Genomic DNA, 19,510 nt, shown 5'->3' with positions numbered 1-19,510 from the left:
TGTGGGAGAAAAGAATACTCTGTGCTTGAAAATTGCTCTGCTTTCTTGTTTTTTTCTTACTTCCCTTTGCATTCTTGCTCTGTTTATTGACTGATTTCTCAATTGTTTCTTCTTTCTTACTCCTCTTATCAGTTTCCTAACTCATTCTTTTCCCTCTTTCCTTTTGCTAAAAGGCTCTCTCCCTGAATCTTCTTTACAGCACACTAAGCTGGACAGGAATTATAAGGGGAAAGAGGTATTCACAGAATCATGGACTCCGAAAACATTTAAGCTACACAAATAAGAAGACATCAGAGACTAAGATCACATATTACACAGAGGAAAACCAGGGTGCAGGGAAGGGAAATAACGTGTATAAATCACAGAGGGGACTTCTGGCTATGCTGGAACTTGAGCCCGAGACAGATTCCCTGGTTTTCAACAGAGCTTCACTTGGAGAGACAGAAATTTCTGCTGCAGCCAATGAAAAAAGTGTGGCATAAACGAGAGCAGCAGTAAAGAGAAATGATCTATGCCCTATGGCCAACAATACTTACCGAGTAATTATGAACCAGTTATAAACTAGCCAGGTAGTTCTGCAGTAGAATTTGGATAGAAGGAAAATCCCACAAGGCTAAATGCCTAAGAGTTAATTCTTTTCTGTTACTGTGAATGATTTTAAATGTTCCAGTACCCTCTTCAGAAAGCAAAGTGGCTTTTTTTTTGTTTGTTTTGTGTGTGTGTGTGTGTGTGTGTGTGTGTTTAAGAAAGTAATGTTATACTACAAATGCTCTAGGGAGAAACTGCCCAAATAGAGAGCCTACATTTTTGAGCCAACATTTTTGTTTTTTCCTAAAAACACTTGCATTTCAGAAAAATATTTTAAAATGTGTCCATTATTACATGGCTCCCCTGTCAGGACTGAAGACCTCCAGAAATTTCAAAATATGGGATACTGGCAACAAGCACCAAAGCAGGAGAGGCGTCTTTCTGGATAAGAAAATCATCATCTAAATGAGAGTGATGCTTCGTAATGTGGAAGGGCCTCTGTTAAGGAAATGAGGTGTGGAAGGAGCTGTTGCCAACACACACCAGAAGCATGTTAGTAACTGATTGTTGTCCCAAACCTTTCCTACTTACATAGAACAGTGGAAAGTGCCAACAGGGTTCTCACGGCGGATGTCTTCATACTCCTCATATATCCCCCGCTTTTGTCTGGTGCTAACATAGTCCATCAGCTCTTGGATGGTCATGGCGTGGGGACCCGGAACATGTACCGAGTCCCAGTCTAAGGCAGGAGGGAGGGAGAACAGGATGATCTCATCGAAGGGATCTGGGTGGCCGTTCATCTGGGGTAGGAATTGGAAATTCCAAGTGGCAAGGTCAATTTTGACGTATCCACCCAGGTTTTCTGGAAGGCACTCCCTGGGCAGGTGCTGGGTGACCTCAGATGTCTTTAATATCTGAATCTGGAAGGCCAAAAAGAACCATGTGAGTACGTAGGGGGGGGAAAACATAGATAAATCGAAGATAAAGAATAAATGTGTTTATATTAGATTTGAAGAAGGGGATGAGATTTGCTTGAAATACGTGGTATACTTGTGAAAGAAGTACACTGCATTTCATCTGCCTGGGATTGAAGTCTTTTTCCCAAATGTCTGACTTCCAGGAATGTATATCAAATTCATTCCTGGAATTAGGGGTCCTTTTATAAATCTTGAAAGGATGGTACTGTGAACAAAGCCTTTATACTATTAACAAGGCTTCCCAGTGCCATCTCATGCAGGTATTTGCCTTTTTGACTACTAAGAACGCACAGGTAGTGATTTTTTTGGTCAACCCCATACTAAGGTAACCAACTCTAAGCCTGGTGCTTTACTCACAGCTCAGTATGGATGTTCTCAAAGATAGCTTTCTATGAATATAACGCAAGACCAGCCACCCAGAGACAGGGTAGCCCAGGAAAACCGCACGAAAAGTAATCCGAAGTCTGCTCTCTGCTTAGACAGAGCCTTACTGGACCAAATTAGCCTAGTTGGTTCTCCGTGAAATCTGCGTTGAATGGGAATGCTTGTCTCTCTTACTATTGCCTCTTCTTGGAATGTCCTCTTTTCCTCCTCAGCCTCTTCAAGGAGCAGCTTATAAAGCTCACCTCTTCTGTGACGCCCTCCCTGACTGCCAGAGACAATATCCTCCTCTGGGCTCCTTCCTGCAGAGCCACAGTTTTCTGCACTTCTGCCTCTGTGTTCCCTATCAGGACCATGAACTCCTCAAAGATAAGGAAAGTCTCACTCAATTTTTAATTCCCAGGGCCCAGAGCCTGGACTGTAAAGGTGCTCATGTATTTTGAGTTTATATGCACATTTATACTTACATAAACAAGTGCAAGAACTTGCCTAAAGAGGACTCTCAAAGAGTTACCTTGGAAAAGATCTCTCCTATTCCCAGTCACTAGGTCTCCAAGTACTTCCACAGAGCCAAACGTCTTCAGTTTTCCCCTCCAGCACAAGTCTCCTCAGCTATAAAGATCTGCATTGTTATCACTAATATAACCTCATAATTCTTTTTTTTTTAATTTTTTTTTTAACGTTTATTTATTTTTGAGACAGAGAGAGACAGAGCATGAATGGGGGAGGGTCAGAGAGAGGGAGACACAGAATCCGAAACAGGCTCCAGGCTCCAAGCTGTCAGCACAGAGCCCGATGTGGGGCTCAAACTCACGGACCGTGAGATCCATGACCTGAGCCGAAGTCAGCCGCCTAACCGATTGAGCCACCCAGGCGCCCCTATAACCTCATAATTCTATATTACAAAAATCTCTAATAATATTTCACATTATATTATGACATAACTCTTATTATGTCAATGCCCTTTCTTTCAAGGGTGAGAAATGAATGAATGAATAAAACCATAATCTTTCAGTCCTGTAACATTCAGGGGATAATAGATTAAAGATAAATTTAGAAAACACTTTTGAAGTTAGGAAACAACAAGCTGTTTTCAGAGAAAATGCCAGGAATGGAAGTAGAGAGAGATAGTGAGAGATTCTCCTCTACCACCCTGGTGGTCAAAGGGACGGATTAGTGTTTCCAGTTGAACAAATTCAAACACCAGTTCAACTAATGCAATTCCATTAGAGATTGTTAAATATGCATGTACAGCACTAGGCTAAATTTTGGAAGGGGGAGCTATCCTTAAGTTATCCATGGGACACACTCCTTCAGTGCTATCTTTATGCAAGTTGCTATGGAGGGAGAGTGCCAAACAACTATGTGTAGCTCCTAACTTCAAGAAACTTGGAATACAGTGGGAGAGGGAGCCTGTACTGAGCTGAGTAAAGAATAAAGCAGAGAGGGGCACCTGGGTGGCTCAGTTGGTTAAGCATCTGACTTTGGCTCAGGTCGTGAACTCATGGTCTGTGAGTTTGAGCCCCACGTCGGGCTCTGTGCTGACAGCTCAGAGCCTGGAGCCTGCTTCGGATTCTGTGTCTCCCTCTCTCTCTGCCCCTCCCCTGCTCATGCTCTGTCTCTCCCTGTCTCTCAAAAATAAATAAACATTAAAAAAAATTAAAAAAAAAAGAATAAAGCAGAGAATATAAGTGGATACGTTAAGAGAAGCAGAAAGCACTTTAGGAGACAAACCAGGAGAATTTTACTGAAGGTAAAAAATTAATTGGCAGGTTTCAACAGTGGAGATGGGAATGTATCTATCCACCTCCAAATAAAATAAAGCTTGCCTTACCCTCTCCCGGACTTTGTCCTTCAGGAGGAGGCTGATGATGGAATAGGGCACTCGGAACCATATTGGTGCTCCCACAATTAGCACTTTCTTCAAACGAGCAGGAAATGCTCCCTATGGAGAACACATATGAAAATTTAAAGATATTAGTTAAAGCACACTGGAACCTGTGACCGTTTGAACACAAAGTATAGGTTTTCTGCTCTTGTCCCCATCCTTACCCAGCAGGGGGAGTCTACAGCCTAATTTGTGTTTCATTTCAGTAACTACAGAGGTGGTTAAAAATTTTCAAATTATACACCTGACACTAATATAACACTATATGTTAACCATACTAGAATTAAAATTAAAAACTTAATAAAAAAATTAAAAGCTGGTTTACTTTTAAAAGTTATGTTATGTTCTGGGTGCCTGGGTGCCTCAGTCATTAAGCACCTGACTTTGGCTCAGGTCATGATCTTACAGTTAGTCCCATATCTTAGTCCCACATCGGGTGAGCTTGAGCACGCTTCTCTCTCTCTCTCTCTCTCTCTCTCTTTCTCTCTCCCTGCCCCTCATGGGATTCTGTCTCTCTCTTCCCCTCATTCACTTGCACCCTCTCTCTCTCTCTCTCTGAAAAAAAGTTATGTTCTTATTAACATAAGCTTTATGGATCAAAAACATACTGACTTTTGTCAGCATGTATGTGTGCATCCTTAAGTTCTGCCTATTAAAACTTTAAGAAAAATTAAATCATGAATAAACAGAACATGAAAGAAACATCTCTCATAACCTTTTATTCTGACATCTGTGTGTTTATAAATCATTTTTTAAGCCATCTCTTCATCTATTTTTGTATTCATTTATTCAATCAATAAATATAATCTAGTGGACACAAGGACAAATGAGATATAGAGGTAAGGAGACACCTGATCTGCATAAAGCATAAGAATAAAAAAGTATTCATTCCTAATCCACAACTCTTGGTTTCCTTTGGTTTAATATCCCAGGCCTTCTCACGGGCAGGGATACCAGGTAATATTGGCATTACTGGAAGAAATTACTCCCAAGGAATAAAAAAACAAAAAAAAAAAAAAAAAAAGAGGGAATTGTAGCTAAATATCTTCTACAACTTTCTCCCTATTCTTTTTCAAAAAATTGATTCTCAATTTGACATGTCACTCTCTGGCTATTCTTCCACTGATTTGGGGGGGGGGGGGGGGCGGGTGGTCCATGAACATTCCCAGTAGAGAATATATAGCATCTAGAACAAAATGCTCCATGGGCTTCTTCACTGAAGTCTGAGAAACTACCTTTCATCTCTTCCCTCAAAGATACAACAACTTATTTCAGGGCCCAAAAAGCCAAGGTCCCTTTAAACTGCCAGATCAAAAACCAGTCTGGAGAAATACCTATATTTCCACAAAATTATAAATAAAAAGCAGAAGCCATTATATATGTTTCTTCAGAGCAAAGAACTACACACTCAGGCCTGTTCCATTTTAATGACTTTATGGCATCCACATATACTGTTGATGGGACAGTAAATAGTTACATCTTCTAGAAGGCCTCTGGCATTACATATCCTTAAAAATGTGCATATCCTCTGATCAAGTAACTCTATCCTAAGGTAATAACCAGAAACACAAAGATTTATGAACAAAAATGTTTACTGCACCTTTATTTTTGATAGTTAAAAATAGCATTTAAAACTGGAAAGAATATATATGTCTGAAAATGGGTAGGGGCTAATAAAAATGGTATTATAATAAGATTATTACATGACCTTTAAAATGAAGATTTCAAAGATTTTTTTACTACTTTGGAAAATGTCCACAATATAATCCTAATTAAACTAAACAGAATCAGCTACAACCTTAATTTTGTTTAAAAAATTACACATATATTTCACAAAGAAAAAAGATTATAAAGAATTATATCAAAAGCTCAATAGAGTTTCTCTCTGATAAGTGAGATTATGAGTTGTTATTTTCTATAATACTTAGCATTACTTTTATTTTTTACAACCTTATTTACAATGTTTATATCCTCTTTTTTTTTAAAGTAATCTCTAGGGGCACCTGGATGGCTCAGCTGGTTTGGTGTCTGACTCTTGATTTCCCCTCAGGTCATGACGTTGTAGTCTATGAGTTTGAGGCCTGCATCAGGCTCTGCAGTGACAATTCGGAGCCTGCTTGTGATTCTCTTTCTCTGCCCCCACCACTCGTGCTCTCTCTATCCCTCAAAATAAATGAATAAACTTAAAAGAAAAGTAATCTCCATGTGCAATGTGGGGCTTGAACTCATGACCCAGGGATCAAGAGTTGCATGCTTTACCGACTGAGTCAAGCAGGTGTCCCTAAAATGTTTACATCCTTGGATCCGGTAGGCCTACTCCTAGAAATCCACAAACTATTTTATGTGCAAGATATGAATATAAAAAAGTGTTTGCTGAGAAAACTGTTTATTATAACAAACGGGAAAAAATATCCAACAACATAGAAATAGTTAAGCAAATTATTGTAAATACAGGATAGACTATCATTCAGCAATTACAAGTGTTCATAAAATAAAGTTATTGGAGCTCACTGTATCTTGAAATTGTATGAACATAATTAAGACCATATTGAAAAACATCTAGAAGAAAGTGTCCTACACCAAAATGTCAACAGTGTTTATTTCTGCATAGTATCAAAGGCAGTATTTCTTCTTAATGTATATTAGTCTGAGTTGTCCAAATTTGTCTACAATGAAAATTTTTTCTGATTATAATAGTATTTTAACTATAAAAGGTAAATGTGAAAAAAATTAGCCACCCTATAAATAATAATCAGCATAAAAGTATAACGGTAAAAACATGTGATTTATAGTAACACTTATGCGCACACACACACACACACACACTACCTCTCTCCCTATCTTTTTCTCCCTGAAAGTCATTGGTCTTACAAACAAGATGATTTATCCTTGGTGTGTGCTGTACGTTTTTATATGTATGTATATGTATCTTTTAGTCTAGGAATAAACTACGTAAGACACATGTAAGATAAATAAAATAATTTTAAAACGTTATTGAAAGACATAACAAAAGACTTAAAAAAAAGTAGAGCATTCTTGGATGGGAGATAATAACATTATAAAGATGTCAATTCCCCCTGAAGTAATTTGTTAATTCATTATATCCAAATAAAATCTGAGAATGTTTCATTTCCCTCAAATGTGACTGAATGACTCTAAAATTCATCTAACCAAAAGGTGATGATTTTTAAAAAAAATTTCTCATCAGATTTAAAATTTGGAAAAAGTGGCTACCCTCTGGGAAATGGCACTGGGTGTATGATGAAGGGTGTCAGAGACTTTTCCCTGAATTGCTTTTTAATTGCTTTTATAATAAAGGGCTAGGAGTGCCTGGCTGGCTCAGTCAGTAAAGCATGCGACTTTTTTTTTTTTTTTAAGTTTATTTATTTATTCTGAAAGAGATAGCGCCTGTGCACAAGCAACGGGGGTGGGGTGGGGGGGGGGTAGGGAGGAGGAGAAGGAGACGAAGAGAGAATCCCAAGCAGGCTCCACGCTGTCAGCAGTATGGAACCTCATGTGGGGTTCAAACCCATGACCTGAGCCCAAATCAAGAGTCGGTTGACAGAGCCACCTCAGTGGCCCATTTTTTTTTTTTAAGATTTTATTTCTGGGGCACCTGGGTGGCTCAGTCAGTTGCACGTTGGACTTTGGCTCAGGTCATAACCTCGAGATTCAAGAGATCGAGACCTGCATTAGGCTCTGGGCTGGCAGCATACAGTCTGCTTGGGATTTTCTCTCTCTCCCTCTCTCTGCCCCTCCTCCACTCACACACATGCTGTCTGTCTCTCAAAGATAAATAAACTTAAAAAAAAAAAAAAAAAAGAAAGATTTTATTTTTTTTAAAGTAATCTCTACATCCAACATGGGACACAAACTCACAACCCCAAGACCAAGAATTGCACACCCCACCAACTAAGCCATCCATGCACCCCCAAGCATGTGACTCTTGATCTCAGGGTTGTAGTATGTCCCAGCCCCGTGCTGGGTGTAGAGTTTACTTAAAATAAATAAATAAATAAATAAAATACAAACACAATACAATAAAATACAAGAAAATAAAGAAGAACTAGTTATAAAATAAAGTTCGCTTTCAATATGCATGTTATATATCAATAAATTTAAATAAAGAATACAAAAGTCATGTAAAAAGAATAAAAATGCAAAAAACAGTCAAAACAACTTTTAGAAATAAAAGATTGTGACAGGAATCTTATCTTATGAGATATTAAACTTTATTATTATAAGATTAAAATAAATAAAACAGTGCATATGTTAGTCTAGATGACTAGATCAAGGGAATAGAGTATCCAGAAATGGGACAGTGAGTACCATATAGTGTAATTTAAAGGTATTATCTCAAATGAGTAGAAAAAATATATATTAGTAAATGCTGTCCAGACAGCTATTTGAAAGCAAATTATTTTATCTATAATATTATGTATCATATATGACATATATACATTTTTGTTGTTGTTCTGTTTTGTTTTTTAAGTTTATTTATTCTGAGACAGAGAGAGCCTGTGAGTTGGGTAGGGACAGAGAGAGAGAGAGAGAAAGAGAATTCTAAGTAGGCTTGCTTTGTCAGTGCAGAGCCTGATGTGGGGCCCAAACCCATGAATGGTAAGATCATGACCTGAGCTGAAATCAAGAGTTGGACGCTTAACTGACTGTGCCACCCAGGCCCCCCATGATGTATATTATTAAATAAAGTATATATAATATAGTAAAAAAAATTACAATGAAAAATAAAATATATGTGACAAAAGACACCATAAAAATGAATAAATTATAAACTACAAAAAATGCTGCTAACACATACTTAGTAACATTCTTAATAACAAGTCTTACAAATTAGTAAGAGATAAATACTTTTATAAAAAAACTGGGTAAAATATATGAGAATAAAAAAATTTTAAATACCCCTTGGCAATGAACGTGAAAATATGCTAACACTCATCATTAATAAGAAAAACACCACATAAAAACGTGAATATGATTAAAATCCAAATAATAAGTTAATGTTGATAAGACTGGTAAAAATGCCTGTTGATAGGAATATAAATTTGAACTATGTTTTTAGAAGGTTATTTGGCAATATTTATCAAAATTTAAATGTGTGGTGCGCCTGGGTGGCTCAGTCGATTAAGCCTCAGACTCTTGATCTGGAATCAGGTCATGATCTCATGGTTTGTGAATTCAACCCCCATATTGGGTTCTGCGCTAATGGTGTGAAACCTGCTTGGGATTCTCTCTCTGCCTCCACTCCTCCCCCACTTTCTCCCTCTCTCTCTCTCTCCTCTCTCTCTCTCTCAAAATAAGCTTAAAGAAAATTTAAATGTGTGAACTCATTTGCTTACAGCAATGAGAATTTGCTTATAGCAATTTATCATGAGCAAATGATTGGTCAAATATACAAAAATGTATGTAAAACAATGTTCACTGAAGCCTTTGTAACACCAAAAAAAGAGCATGTCATTTTTTTCTGCTTGATATATCCATAAAAAGAATACTCTTCCGCCATTTAAAAAAATGAGGAAGAGGAGCCTTGGGTGGGTTATTTGGTTGGGGTCCAACTTCGGCTCAGGTCATGATCTCACTGTTTGTGAGTTCAAGCCCAGCGTCAGGCTCTGTGCTGACAGCTCAGACCCTGGAGCCTGCTTCGGATTCTGTGTCTCCCTCCCTCCCTGCCCCTACCCTGTTTAGGCTCTATCTCTATCTCTCTCTCAAAAATAAATTAAAAAAAAATTTTTTTAATAAGAAAAAAAAAAAAAAAAAAACCCTGAGGCATGGGGCACCTGGCTGGCTCAGTCTGTAGAGCATGAAACCCTTGATCCTCAGGGTTGTAAGTTCAAGCTCCACGTTAGGTGTTAAAAAAAAAAAAAAAAAAAAAAAAAGCCAGGTGGGGGAAAAATGAGGAACAGCTGCATGTACTGACACAGAGCAACCCATGACATGAAAAGATGACGAAGACACGATTGTTAACTAAAAAAATGGCAAGTTAGGGGTGCCTGGGTGGCTCGGTTAAACGTCCAACTTCGGCTCAGGTCATGATCTCACACTCCCTGAGTTCAAGCCCCACATCAGGCTCTGTGCTGACAGCTCAGAGCCTGGAGCCTGCCTTGGATTCTGTGTCTCCCTCTCTCTCTGCCCCTCCTCTGCTCAGGCTCTATTGTCTCTCTCTGTCTCAAAAATAAATAAAAACATTAAAAAATTTTTAAAAAATGCCAAGTTATAACCACTGAATATAGAACTCCATATTTATAAAGAAAAAAATCATGTATCATTCTCATCAATACAAAGAACTGAATCACAGCTACACGGCATAATAGGGATTTTAGTAATATGATGATGAGTGACAAATGCCAAGTGCCAGAAAACAACATGCAGCATAACATCTTTATGTACTCGCTGTTATAAAGCTATAATAGTAAATAAGCACTTCTAAAAATCCAGTTTGCAGTACTCCCAAGGGAGGTCCTAGAACAAAGACTGCCGAGACTCTTAGATCAGTGTTTTTCACACTGTAGGTTCTCGCTCAGTGGGTCCTTAAATTAATTTAGTGGCTCATGACTAACATTTTAAAATATGAAATAGAGGGGTGCCTGGGTGGCACAGTCGGTTGAGCTTCCGACTTCAGTTCAGGTCATGATTTCACGGTTTGTGAGTTCAGGCCCCACATCAGGCTCTCTGCTGTCAGCACAGAGCCTGCTCTGGATCCTATCTCCCTCTCTGTCTCTCTGCCCCTCCCCTGCTGGGTGCTCTCTCTCTCTTTCAGAATAAATAAACTTTAAAAAGAAATAAGTAAATCAATAAGAAATAGAATAATAAAGTGACTGTACATACTAAGGGTAAAGCTTGTTTTGTGAAACTTTTTTGTTTTGTTTTACAAATATATACACACAGATCCACACACCCTAATCCTAGGATTCTGAATCTAAACAGCTCTGAAAGTCTGAAGCTTTCTTTTGTAAGTTTGGTCCAAGAATTCATGGAGCAGCAAAATCTCACCTGAAATGCCATAGGCTGTTTATAGCCTTTATTTGTCTCCACTCATTCATTATGAATAACACATTTCATTGCAAAAATATATATATATTTTTAATGTTTATTAATTTTTGAGAGAGAGAGAGAGAGAAGAGACAGAGCACAAGCAGGGAGGGGCAGAGAGAGGAGACACAGAATCCAAGCAGGCTCCAGGCTCTGAGCTGTCAGCACAGAGCCCAATGTGGGTCTTGAACTCACGAGCTAAGAGATCATGACCTGAGCCGAAGTTGGACGCCCAACTGACTGAGCCACCCAGGTGCCCCTTCATTGCAAAAATATTAATGTTTGATTATAAAGTGGCATATATATCATATTATCTTTTAAAGTTCAAAACACTAAAAAAAAATAGCAAATAAACTTCAAAATGTTACAAAATGCTTCTGGACTTAAGAGTTTGAGATAAGAGGGCACCTGAGTGGCTCAGTCAGTTAAACATCTGACTTCAGCTCAGGTCATGATCTCACCGCTGATGAGTTTGAGCCCCACATTGGGCTCTGTGCTGACAGCTCAGAGCCTGGAGTCTGCTTCTGACTCTGTGTCTCCCTCTCTCTCTGCCCCTCCCCCACTTGCATTCTGTCTATCTCTCAAATATAAATGAACATTAAAAAAATTTTTTTTTAAGTAAGGACTTATCTATATATATAACTCCACACATATGTGTATAGGTCAGTGTACATATACTTTTGTATATGAAGTCAACATGTAAAACATATATCTGACTAGACTGAGACAAAAAAGTCTGAAAGTCACTAGCGAGGTGACACTTTTCAGACACTGAGCATACCTAGGCCTTCATGAATTCTTATTCTACACAACTCCAGGAGAGGGACAACCCACCTTCATGACTCAGAATGTTCCTGTGCATTTCTTATTTTAATTCCTCCCACTTCACTTTTAAGACCATTTAGTATTCTGAGGAAGCAAATATTAGTCATCATTTACAGGTGACCTTTACACTGAACATAATGTCTGCAGTTTACATCATTCCTCAGTCTCCCAAAGATTATGGAAAGAAGTATCCTAACCATTGAAGGAGAGTTGAGGGGGCCCTTTCACAGCCTTACCTTTAGCAGGTTTAGGACTTTCTTGCCAAGATCCAGCTCAAAGTTGGTATAATTAGAACCACACATGTCATAGATGAATACCAGTCCATTCCTCTGAGTTTCAAAACTGTAAACCAACCATTGAACAAAAACATTTGTAAGTAATAAGATGGATGAGGCGGGTCGAGAGCCTAGGGCAAAATCAGAGTATGGGACAGATGCGGGACCAAAATAACTACCTCCCGGAACACTGGTTTTACAAAAAGATGATTTATCTTTGGTTTTTGCTATGCTTCTCGTGATATTGCAATTTATAATAAAAAATACATATTTGGTCTTCAGCGTGGTTGCTGGCACAGAGCTCCTAAAACTCTCGGAATTCCTAAATGAAGCGGGAGTTAAAGGTGTCTTTTGTGATGTTAATTAAGAGAACTTCTGGAATGCCCCAAGCCATCACTTAAGGATGATTGCCAGGGGTGGTTGCCAGGGGAACTGACTAAGTGATTAGAGGGTTGGTACTTTCATCCCATACCTCCCCCTTCCCCCCTTTCCCCTCAGGGAAAGGGACTGGAGGTTGAGTTCAATCTCAAATAGCCAATGGATGATTTAATCAGTCATGCCACGTGATAAAGCCTCCATGAAAACCCAAAAGGATTGGGTTTGGAGAGCTTCCTGATGGAGGTGCTGAAAGAGTGGCCCTCTCAAAGAGGGCATGGAAGCCCTGCACCCCTTTCACTAAAGCTTTCCCTATGCGTCCCTTCGGTCTAGCTGTTCTGGACTATATCCTTTTATAATAAATTGGTAACCTAGTAAGTAAAATGTTTCTCTGAGTTCTGTGAGCCACTCTAGTAAATTCACTGAAACCTTCAATCTATATAGCGTGTTGATAAGAAGCACAGGTGACAACCTGAACTTGCCACTCCCATCTGTGAATGGGGGTGGGGGTGGGGAGTAGGGGAGATAAATCTTGTAGGATTGAAAACCTTTAACCTCTGGAATCTGATCTAACAGGTAGATGGTGTCAGAACTGAGTTGATTGTAAAACACTAAGCTGGTATCTGAGAACTGCTTGGAGGTGTGGCAGAAAACCCCCACATGCTGGAATTGGAATTATGCTTATTGATGCATGTTAATCAAGTGCCAAACTCCTATGCTGAAAATGTTCCAGAGCATCTAGGTTATCAAAATTTGAACTGTTTCTTCCCAGGTTTCTGAATCTGCCTATCCAAATTTTGTAACATTCCATCTTCAACTCAAAAGCTTCCTCTTCCATAAAACCTCCCTGATAACTGTGATCGAAATGTACTGCCATCCTTTACCCCCCTGTAGCCCCATAAATCTTCCTGTGGGATTATTTTATGGCTCTTAAAGCATTTCAACTTTGTCTAGCCATCTGATTCTCTCCTAGGGGGCATGAACATGTTTTGTTCACCTCATCACTCCCAGTAGTCTCTAGAATAGTTCTTGCAAATAGGTATATAATAAATGGTCACTGAATTCTAATGCAGTGGACTGGAAGCCCACTGCTAAGAAAATACTCAGACCTGTGGGAAAATGTAAAACAAAGCTCTAAGCCCAGTGATGGGGAATCTCTTAGGACTTGGCAGAAGAGAACAAACCCACACATGGTCTTGGGAAAGCATCTTGAAAAGTAAGAGGTGGTGAGCTTATTACCAGATTGAGGTTAAGAACATGTGAAGATATGAAAAGTATTCTTCAGTTCAATCTCCTCACTGCCTAAAGACTGCTCAAAGTTGCACTCTTCAACCAAGCCAAATCTTACCTGCTTCTGATCTGCACACCCAAAAGGTCATTAGAAATAAATTATATGTTTGAGATACTCACAAATGATAGCAACAGTTTTCCTATCTATTTAAAATTGAGAAGATTTTTCGGCACAAAACAATCCTAAAATCAGAGATCCCAGTATTATTTTGTATCCTGATTTTTTTGCATGGTGGAAGTACCCACCCACGAAGCATTTCAAGTATCTCTAATTCTGAGGCAGACCCAAGTTTTTCCAGCAGTTTCTGAGTTTCAAATGGTCCTAATGGGTCACAGCACCAAATCTTAACTCCTTTTTCTCCCCCACGACAAGAGAGACTATAATTCACCAAGATCAAAGATGCTGTTACATCACTGACACAATTACTAAATAGATTATCCAGGTGTAGACACTTCCCATTTTTCCACTAGCTCATCAAGGGCCAAATTCAAAGAACTATAGGTTTTCCCCTTCCAGTGCCAGCCTGCGGCAGAAGACTGAAACAAAGAGAAGTCAGTGCCGGGGGAAACAGAATTTAATAAAAAGAAGGTACAGTGCAGAATGATGCAGGGTCTATATTCCCAAAAACTGCCAATCCTGTAAAGGCACATGAAATAAATACAAATATGGTAGGACTTTTGTTTTTCTGGGTACAGAATATGAGGTTTACAATAATAGCTAATTCCGTACTAAGAACGATTGTTTTTATTCTATTAAATAAAAATTCCTGATCTGGATGCTACCCGCGAACACCAAGATGTTTAAAACATAGTCCCCGACATTTGTTTCAAAATAACTGAGGGTACAGGGTGGGTGAGAGGCTATCAATGAAATAAGATTGGTTATAGATCATTCTGAAGATAGATGATGGGTATCTGGAAGCTTATGATACCATTTACACTCCACTCAGAGATCTGAGGATTTTCTATTATGTAATGTGAAAAGGAAGATTCCCTGCCCTCATGGAACTTACAATCTAGTGGTAAACATAGAAAACAACAGTATAAGATAAATGACATCATAAGGCTATGTAAAATGCAATACAAAATAATTGGTATTAATAACTGCTGTTAAAGTCAGGGTAAAAAGAATTTTATTTATGACAGGTTAGTGTGGTAAGGGAATCAGTCATAGAAGTTGAGCCTTAAAGAAATGGCAAGATTTAGTGAAGAGGAGGGGTTTCCTCCTCTTGCATCCTGGTGAAAGTTAACATAGGAAAACAAGAATTTCTACTCACTAGTGAGAATATTTTGCTTGGAGAAAAGGGTTCACATTTATTTATCTTATCTGCACCTTCTGAATAATGAAGAGTCACTAGGGTTTTTAAGAAAAGGGTGAACATCATGAAAACAGTTTTTTTTTTCAATAAAGTTCTTTTTTTTAATTTTTTTTTTTTTTTTAGTGTTTGTTTATTTTTGACAGAGAGACAGAGTGTGAGCAGGGGAGGGGCAGAGAGAGAGGGAGACAGAATCCGAAGCAGGCTCCAGGTTCTGAGCTGTCAACATAGAGCCTGATGCGGGCCTCAAACCCAGGAACCATGAGATCATGACGTGAGCTGAAGTCGGACACTCAACTGACTGAGCTACCTGGGGGCCCCTCATGAGAACAGTTTTAAGTATGTTTACACCCTTGTGGTTCTCCTGAGGGATCCAATCAATACTCACATTGGATAGAGCAAGCTTTGGCCACTGCCATGCCTATAGGAGAGCTCTGACTCTAAGCTGCCCAAGAAGGAAGACCAGTGAATTTTCTGGTAAAGGCACCTTTCATTCATTCTCCTGAGCTAAAGGATTTCAAAGGAACCTATATATTCTGGAAATTACGCCTGAAGACCAATCACAGGAAAGACGAACTGAGAAATTCCACACTTCTGTTTGGGCAGTACAGGGCCTCTAAGACTACTGGTCCTCTCTCCTTACCTTAGTAACTTCTCTTTTTCAAACTAATGCTGTGTGTGGTTTGGATATATCTCCCACTGAGCATCAAAAGCAGAAGCTAAATACTATGAAAGTAACATTAGGAAGGCAGCAACGAGTGAATTGGACAGCCCCACTTCAGATAATCACTTGGCTATCTGCACCCTCTCTGAGTCCACCGTATGACTGAAGTCGTACACAGCTGTCTTTCACTATCTCAGGTTTCAGCCCTCGATATATCTCTTTTAACGGCAGAGAGCTAGCCAATGACATCCAGTGCAATAACAAACTGCAAAAAAGGAAGTATGGCAAAAGGACAACATAGTAGGGTACAAATAACTCCAGTCAAGAGCAAAGAAACCAAGATGTTAGGCCTAGCTGGACTGGAATGTGATGACTAAAGGAGTCACATAACTTCTTGGGGCTTCAGTTTCTTTGTCTGTAAAATAGTCGTAATACCATTTACCTTGAAGAAGGAAGGAGAAATGACCTGAGCTGATTCTTTTTGCTCATGCATCTGTTTGTTTTTTTTTTTTTTAAGAAATTATTTTATTTTTTTTTTAACGTTTATTTTTGAGACAGAGAGAAACAGAGCATGAACGGGGGAGGGTCAGAGAGAGGGAGACACAGAATCTGAAACAGGCTCCAGGCTCTGAGCTGTCAGCACAGAGCCCGACGCGGGGCTCGAACTCATGGACCGCGAGATCATGACCTGAGCCGAATTCGGCCACTTTACCAACTGAGCCACCCAGGCGCCCCTCATGCATCTGTTTAAAAAGATGATTTTGCTTAACTTTATACTTTTGGACTCTTCTCTCCTGAATGCTCATTCTCAAAATCCTCTAAGCTAATGACATTTTTCCTATTTTACAAAGAAACTGAGACCCTAGACTGTTTTGAAAATCAATATTCAGGGGCAAATGAGCAAAAAGAACCAGCACAAGTCACTTCCCCTTCACTCTCAATAGGTAATTCTCAATATGCTGAGGATAACTAGTCAATTGGCTTTCTCAGTTTCTGTTATCCTGAAATAGAGCCAAGCATATAAACATACAGAATACCCACCATCTTGATAGTGACTGGAAACAAGCCAAGCCCTTAAGGACATGGAATGTTTTCTATTCATAGCACTTCCCAAGGCATATCCTAGGAACATGGTGAAGGTACTGCTAAGTAAATCAAGTTAGTCAAGGACTGTCATTTCTCCATCTGGATACAGACTAAATAAAAGATAATCTTCATGCTCACCTATCTACAGCTCTGTCTAGCAAGTAAAACAGAGCCTGAAGTACCACATGTTGGACTGACTTGTGGGGATGATGTAATCTGGCAGTGAAGAGGGCAATGGAAGCTCCTGTTGGGTCCCGAACGTTCTAAAGAAAAAACAAACAAAAAAACCCCGAGAAATATTTTGAAACCAAATACAGTATCACAACAATCACTAAGGCTTCTCCTAGACAAAAGTTTCATATGAAGAGAACAGATGCTAGCAATACTTCTCTGACTTGCATTAGTTGCTCCAGGAAGTGAAGAAAGTTTATTTCATCCCACACCTGATGCTCAGCACCCCTTGGATCATTACTTGTTTGGTAGCAAAAAAAACTACGTTCCCTTAACTCATCAACTGCAGAGAGATTAAAGGATGGTCTACACTGGCTGCCTAGCTAATTTCCCAGATAGAATGGCAGAAGAAACACGCAGCAGGGGAAAACCACAGAATACAACCATGGTTTCCATGCTCTGCCTTAAAAGTACCATTGTATACTTATCTGAAAGGCTGTGCTCTCTAGGGGGAGGCAGCTTGATTCCAATAAGGATGGGCCTCTGAAATACTGGATACCCATCCAAAGACCTTCACTAACCTTAATGGACCAAAGAAGAAACTTTGCTTAATCTATTGTACAACTGATTCTCCATCATTTCACTTGTTACTAGAATAATCTTGTGCAAACCACATAGCTGCTTCATGTTTGCTCCCAAATGTTGAGATTCTCTAGATTCAGGATAAGGTTATCTAGGTACAAAATCCAAAGAGGACAACAGCTACAAAAGGAAGTAATGACACACTACAAGACAGGTTCATAAAGACTCACTAAGATGGTGAATTTTCCACTAAGGATCTCAGAACGGAGAGGCTCCTCATGAGGTTTCAGCTTCACAATGCCCTCCTTCCTTCGTGTTTCCTAAAAATAAAGCACAGCAAGGTCAATTAGTATGGAAATACTGTATATCCAGGACGGCTTTATGTAACCATCAAATCTCAGCGATAAAGGACTTTAGAAGTCCATTAATTGGATCAGGAATTCCTTTGTAACATGCTTCAGGCCAACTGAGTGTTGTCTGAATTCTCAGCCAATCTACCTTATCAGCCTCGTAGGTATGATATTTTGCTTTAAATCACTGAGAAGCCTAACACTGAAGTCCAACTAATATGTATGGTTAGAGTGCAGGGTCAAAGTTCTTAAACATTTATCAGTAGTGATATTAGAGCAGGATATTAACATATGGACTCAAACACTGGCTGGAGGCAGACATCCTCACATATCCTCTAGGCTTAGGGTTCTCCCATCTTAAAATGGAGCCATCCCTCCCCACTGATACTTTCTCCAACGAGACCTACAATGACCTCATTTTTCTTATGTCCACAGCAAGATTCTTTAAACTCATGCTCAGTTCCCCCACACTCAATCTATTGCATTCTCATTTCCCCCCAATCTAATTGCCCCACTGAGAGCTCCTGCTCCAGTGGTAGGACCTTCCTTCCTGTCAGTGAACCCAGTCAGCATTTTCAGTCCTCCTTTCACATGACAAGGTTGACCACTCACATTCCCTTTTCCCTGAGACATTCTGTATCAAAGACTACTCTCTCAGTTTTCCTACTTCTTCAACTACTGCTTCTAAGTCTCTTTTGTGGGGTTTTTTTTTTTTTATTCATTTGCTCACTCAATTCACTCACTGACTCATTCATTTATTCTGCAAATATTTGTAGAGCAATTACTATGTACCAGGCACTGAGCTAAGTGCTAGGAACACATTGGTAAATGAAACAAACCAGGTCTTTGTTTATATTCTTGCCCAATTCATCCCTAAAACCAAATTCAAAGCCTTCAGAGGCAGGGCAGCACTAGAATTACACAGAGTGCATGCCCTACCTAAAGCACTCACATTCAACTTTTAAGACAATACTGGACCAAACAAGGCAAAAAATCTGAAGTGAAGTCCTGCCCTACACATCTTCCGATTCTTCATACTCTCCTGGGATGACCTTGCCCTTTCTCATGGCTCTGATATTCAGCTCTACTTTGGTCATTCCGAAATCTCTACTTCTGGTGCAGATTTCTCTTCTGAACCCTAGATTCACATTCCAACTTCTTAGAGAAAATGTCTATTTGGATATCCCAATGGCACTTCAAACTTAACATGGCCAAATTGAACTCATGACCTTGTCTCTCCACACACCTGCACTATCTCAGTGTCTCCTAAAATTAGTGAATGCTACCACCATCTACCCTGCCACCCTAATCAAAGACCTGGAACCCCTGACTCCTCTTTCCTTATACACCAGTTTAAGCAACCCTGTCCTACCAATTTTTATAAAATCTGCCCATTTTTCCTGTATCTCCCCGGACACTACACTTAATGACACCACACTCATCTTTCTCCCAGTAAGTACAATGACCATCTAACAGGTCTGTCTCCAGTATAGCCCTCCTGATCCATTCTCTAAAGCACAGTGAGAAAATCTTTCCAGGATGCAAATCTGACCAAGTTATTCTGCTGTTTTTACCTTCAATGAATTTCTCTGCTCTTAAGAAAAAAACAAATACTCTACGATCTGGCCTTGTTTACTTCTGTTTTTTCATTTTTTTGAAAATGTTTATTTATTTTTTAGAGAGAGAGAGAGAAAGAGAGAGAGAGAGAGCAAGCAGGAGAGGGACGGAGACAGACAGAGAGGAAGGCACAGAATC

At 39.3% G+C, this 19,510-nt stretch overlaps 1 protein-coding gene across 3 annotated transcripts in view; it reads right to left on the bottom strand.

Moving 5' to 3' along the window:
• Positions 1-19,510, bottom strand: part of PTPN9 (protein tyrosine phosphatase non-receptor type 9) — an 82,358-nt gene that overhangs the window by 24,612 nt on the left and 38,236 nt on the right. For all 3 annotated transcript variants that reach the window (XM_043554966.1, XM_043554964.1, XM_043554965.1), the window contains exons 3-7: positions 17,636-17,725; positions 16,791-16,915; positions 11,883-11,988; positions 3,721-3,831; positions 1,120-1,448 (exon numbers count right to left, since the gene is read on the bottom strand). In XM_043554966.1, coding sequence (XP_043410901.1) covers positions 1,120-1,448; positions 3,721-3,831; positions 11,883-11,988; positions 16,791-16,915; positions 17,636-17,725 — 761 coding nt within the window. The remainder of the gene's footprint in view (positions 1-1,119; positions 1,449-3,720; positions 3,832-11,882; positions 11,989-16,790; positions 16,916-17,635; positions 17,726-19,510) is intronic.

The sequence above is a fragment of the Prionailurus bengalensis genome, chromosome B3 (genome assembly GCF_016509475.1).
Source record: "Prionailurus bengalensis isolate Pbe53 chromosome B3, Fcat_Pben_1.1_paternal_pri, whole genome shotgun sequence".
NCBI classification, from domain to species: Eukaryota; Metazoa; Chordata; class Mammalia; order Carnivora; family Felidae; genus Prionailurus; species Prionailurus bengalensis.
This window is presented reverse-complemented; position numbering and strand designations above follow the sequence as displayed.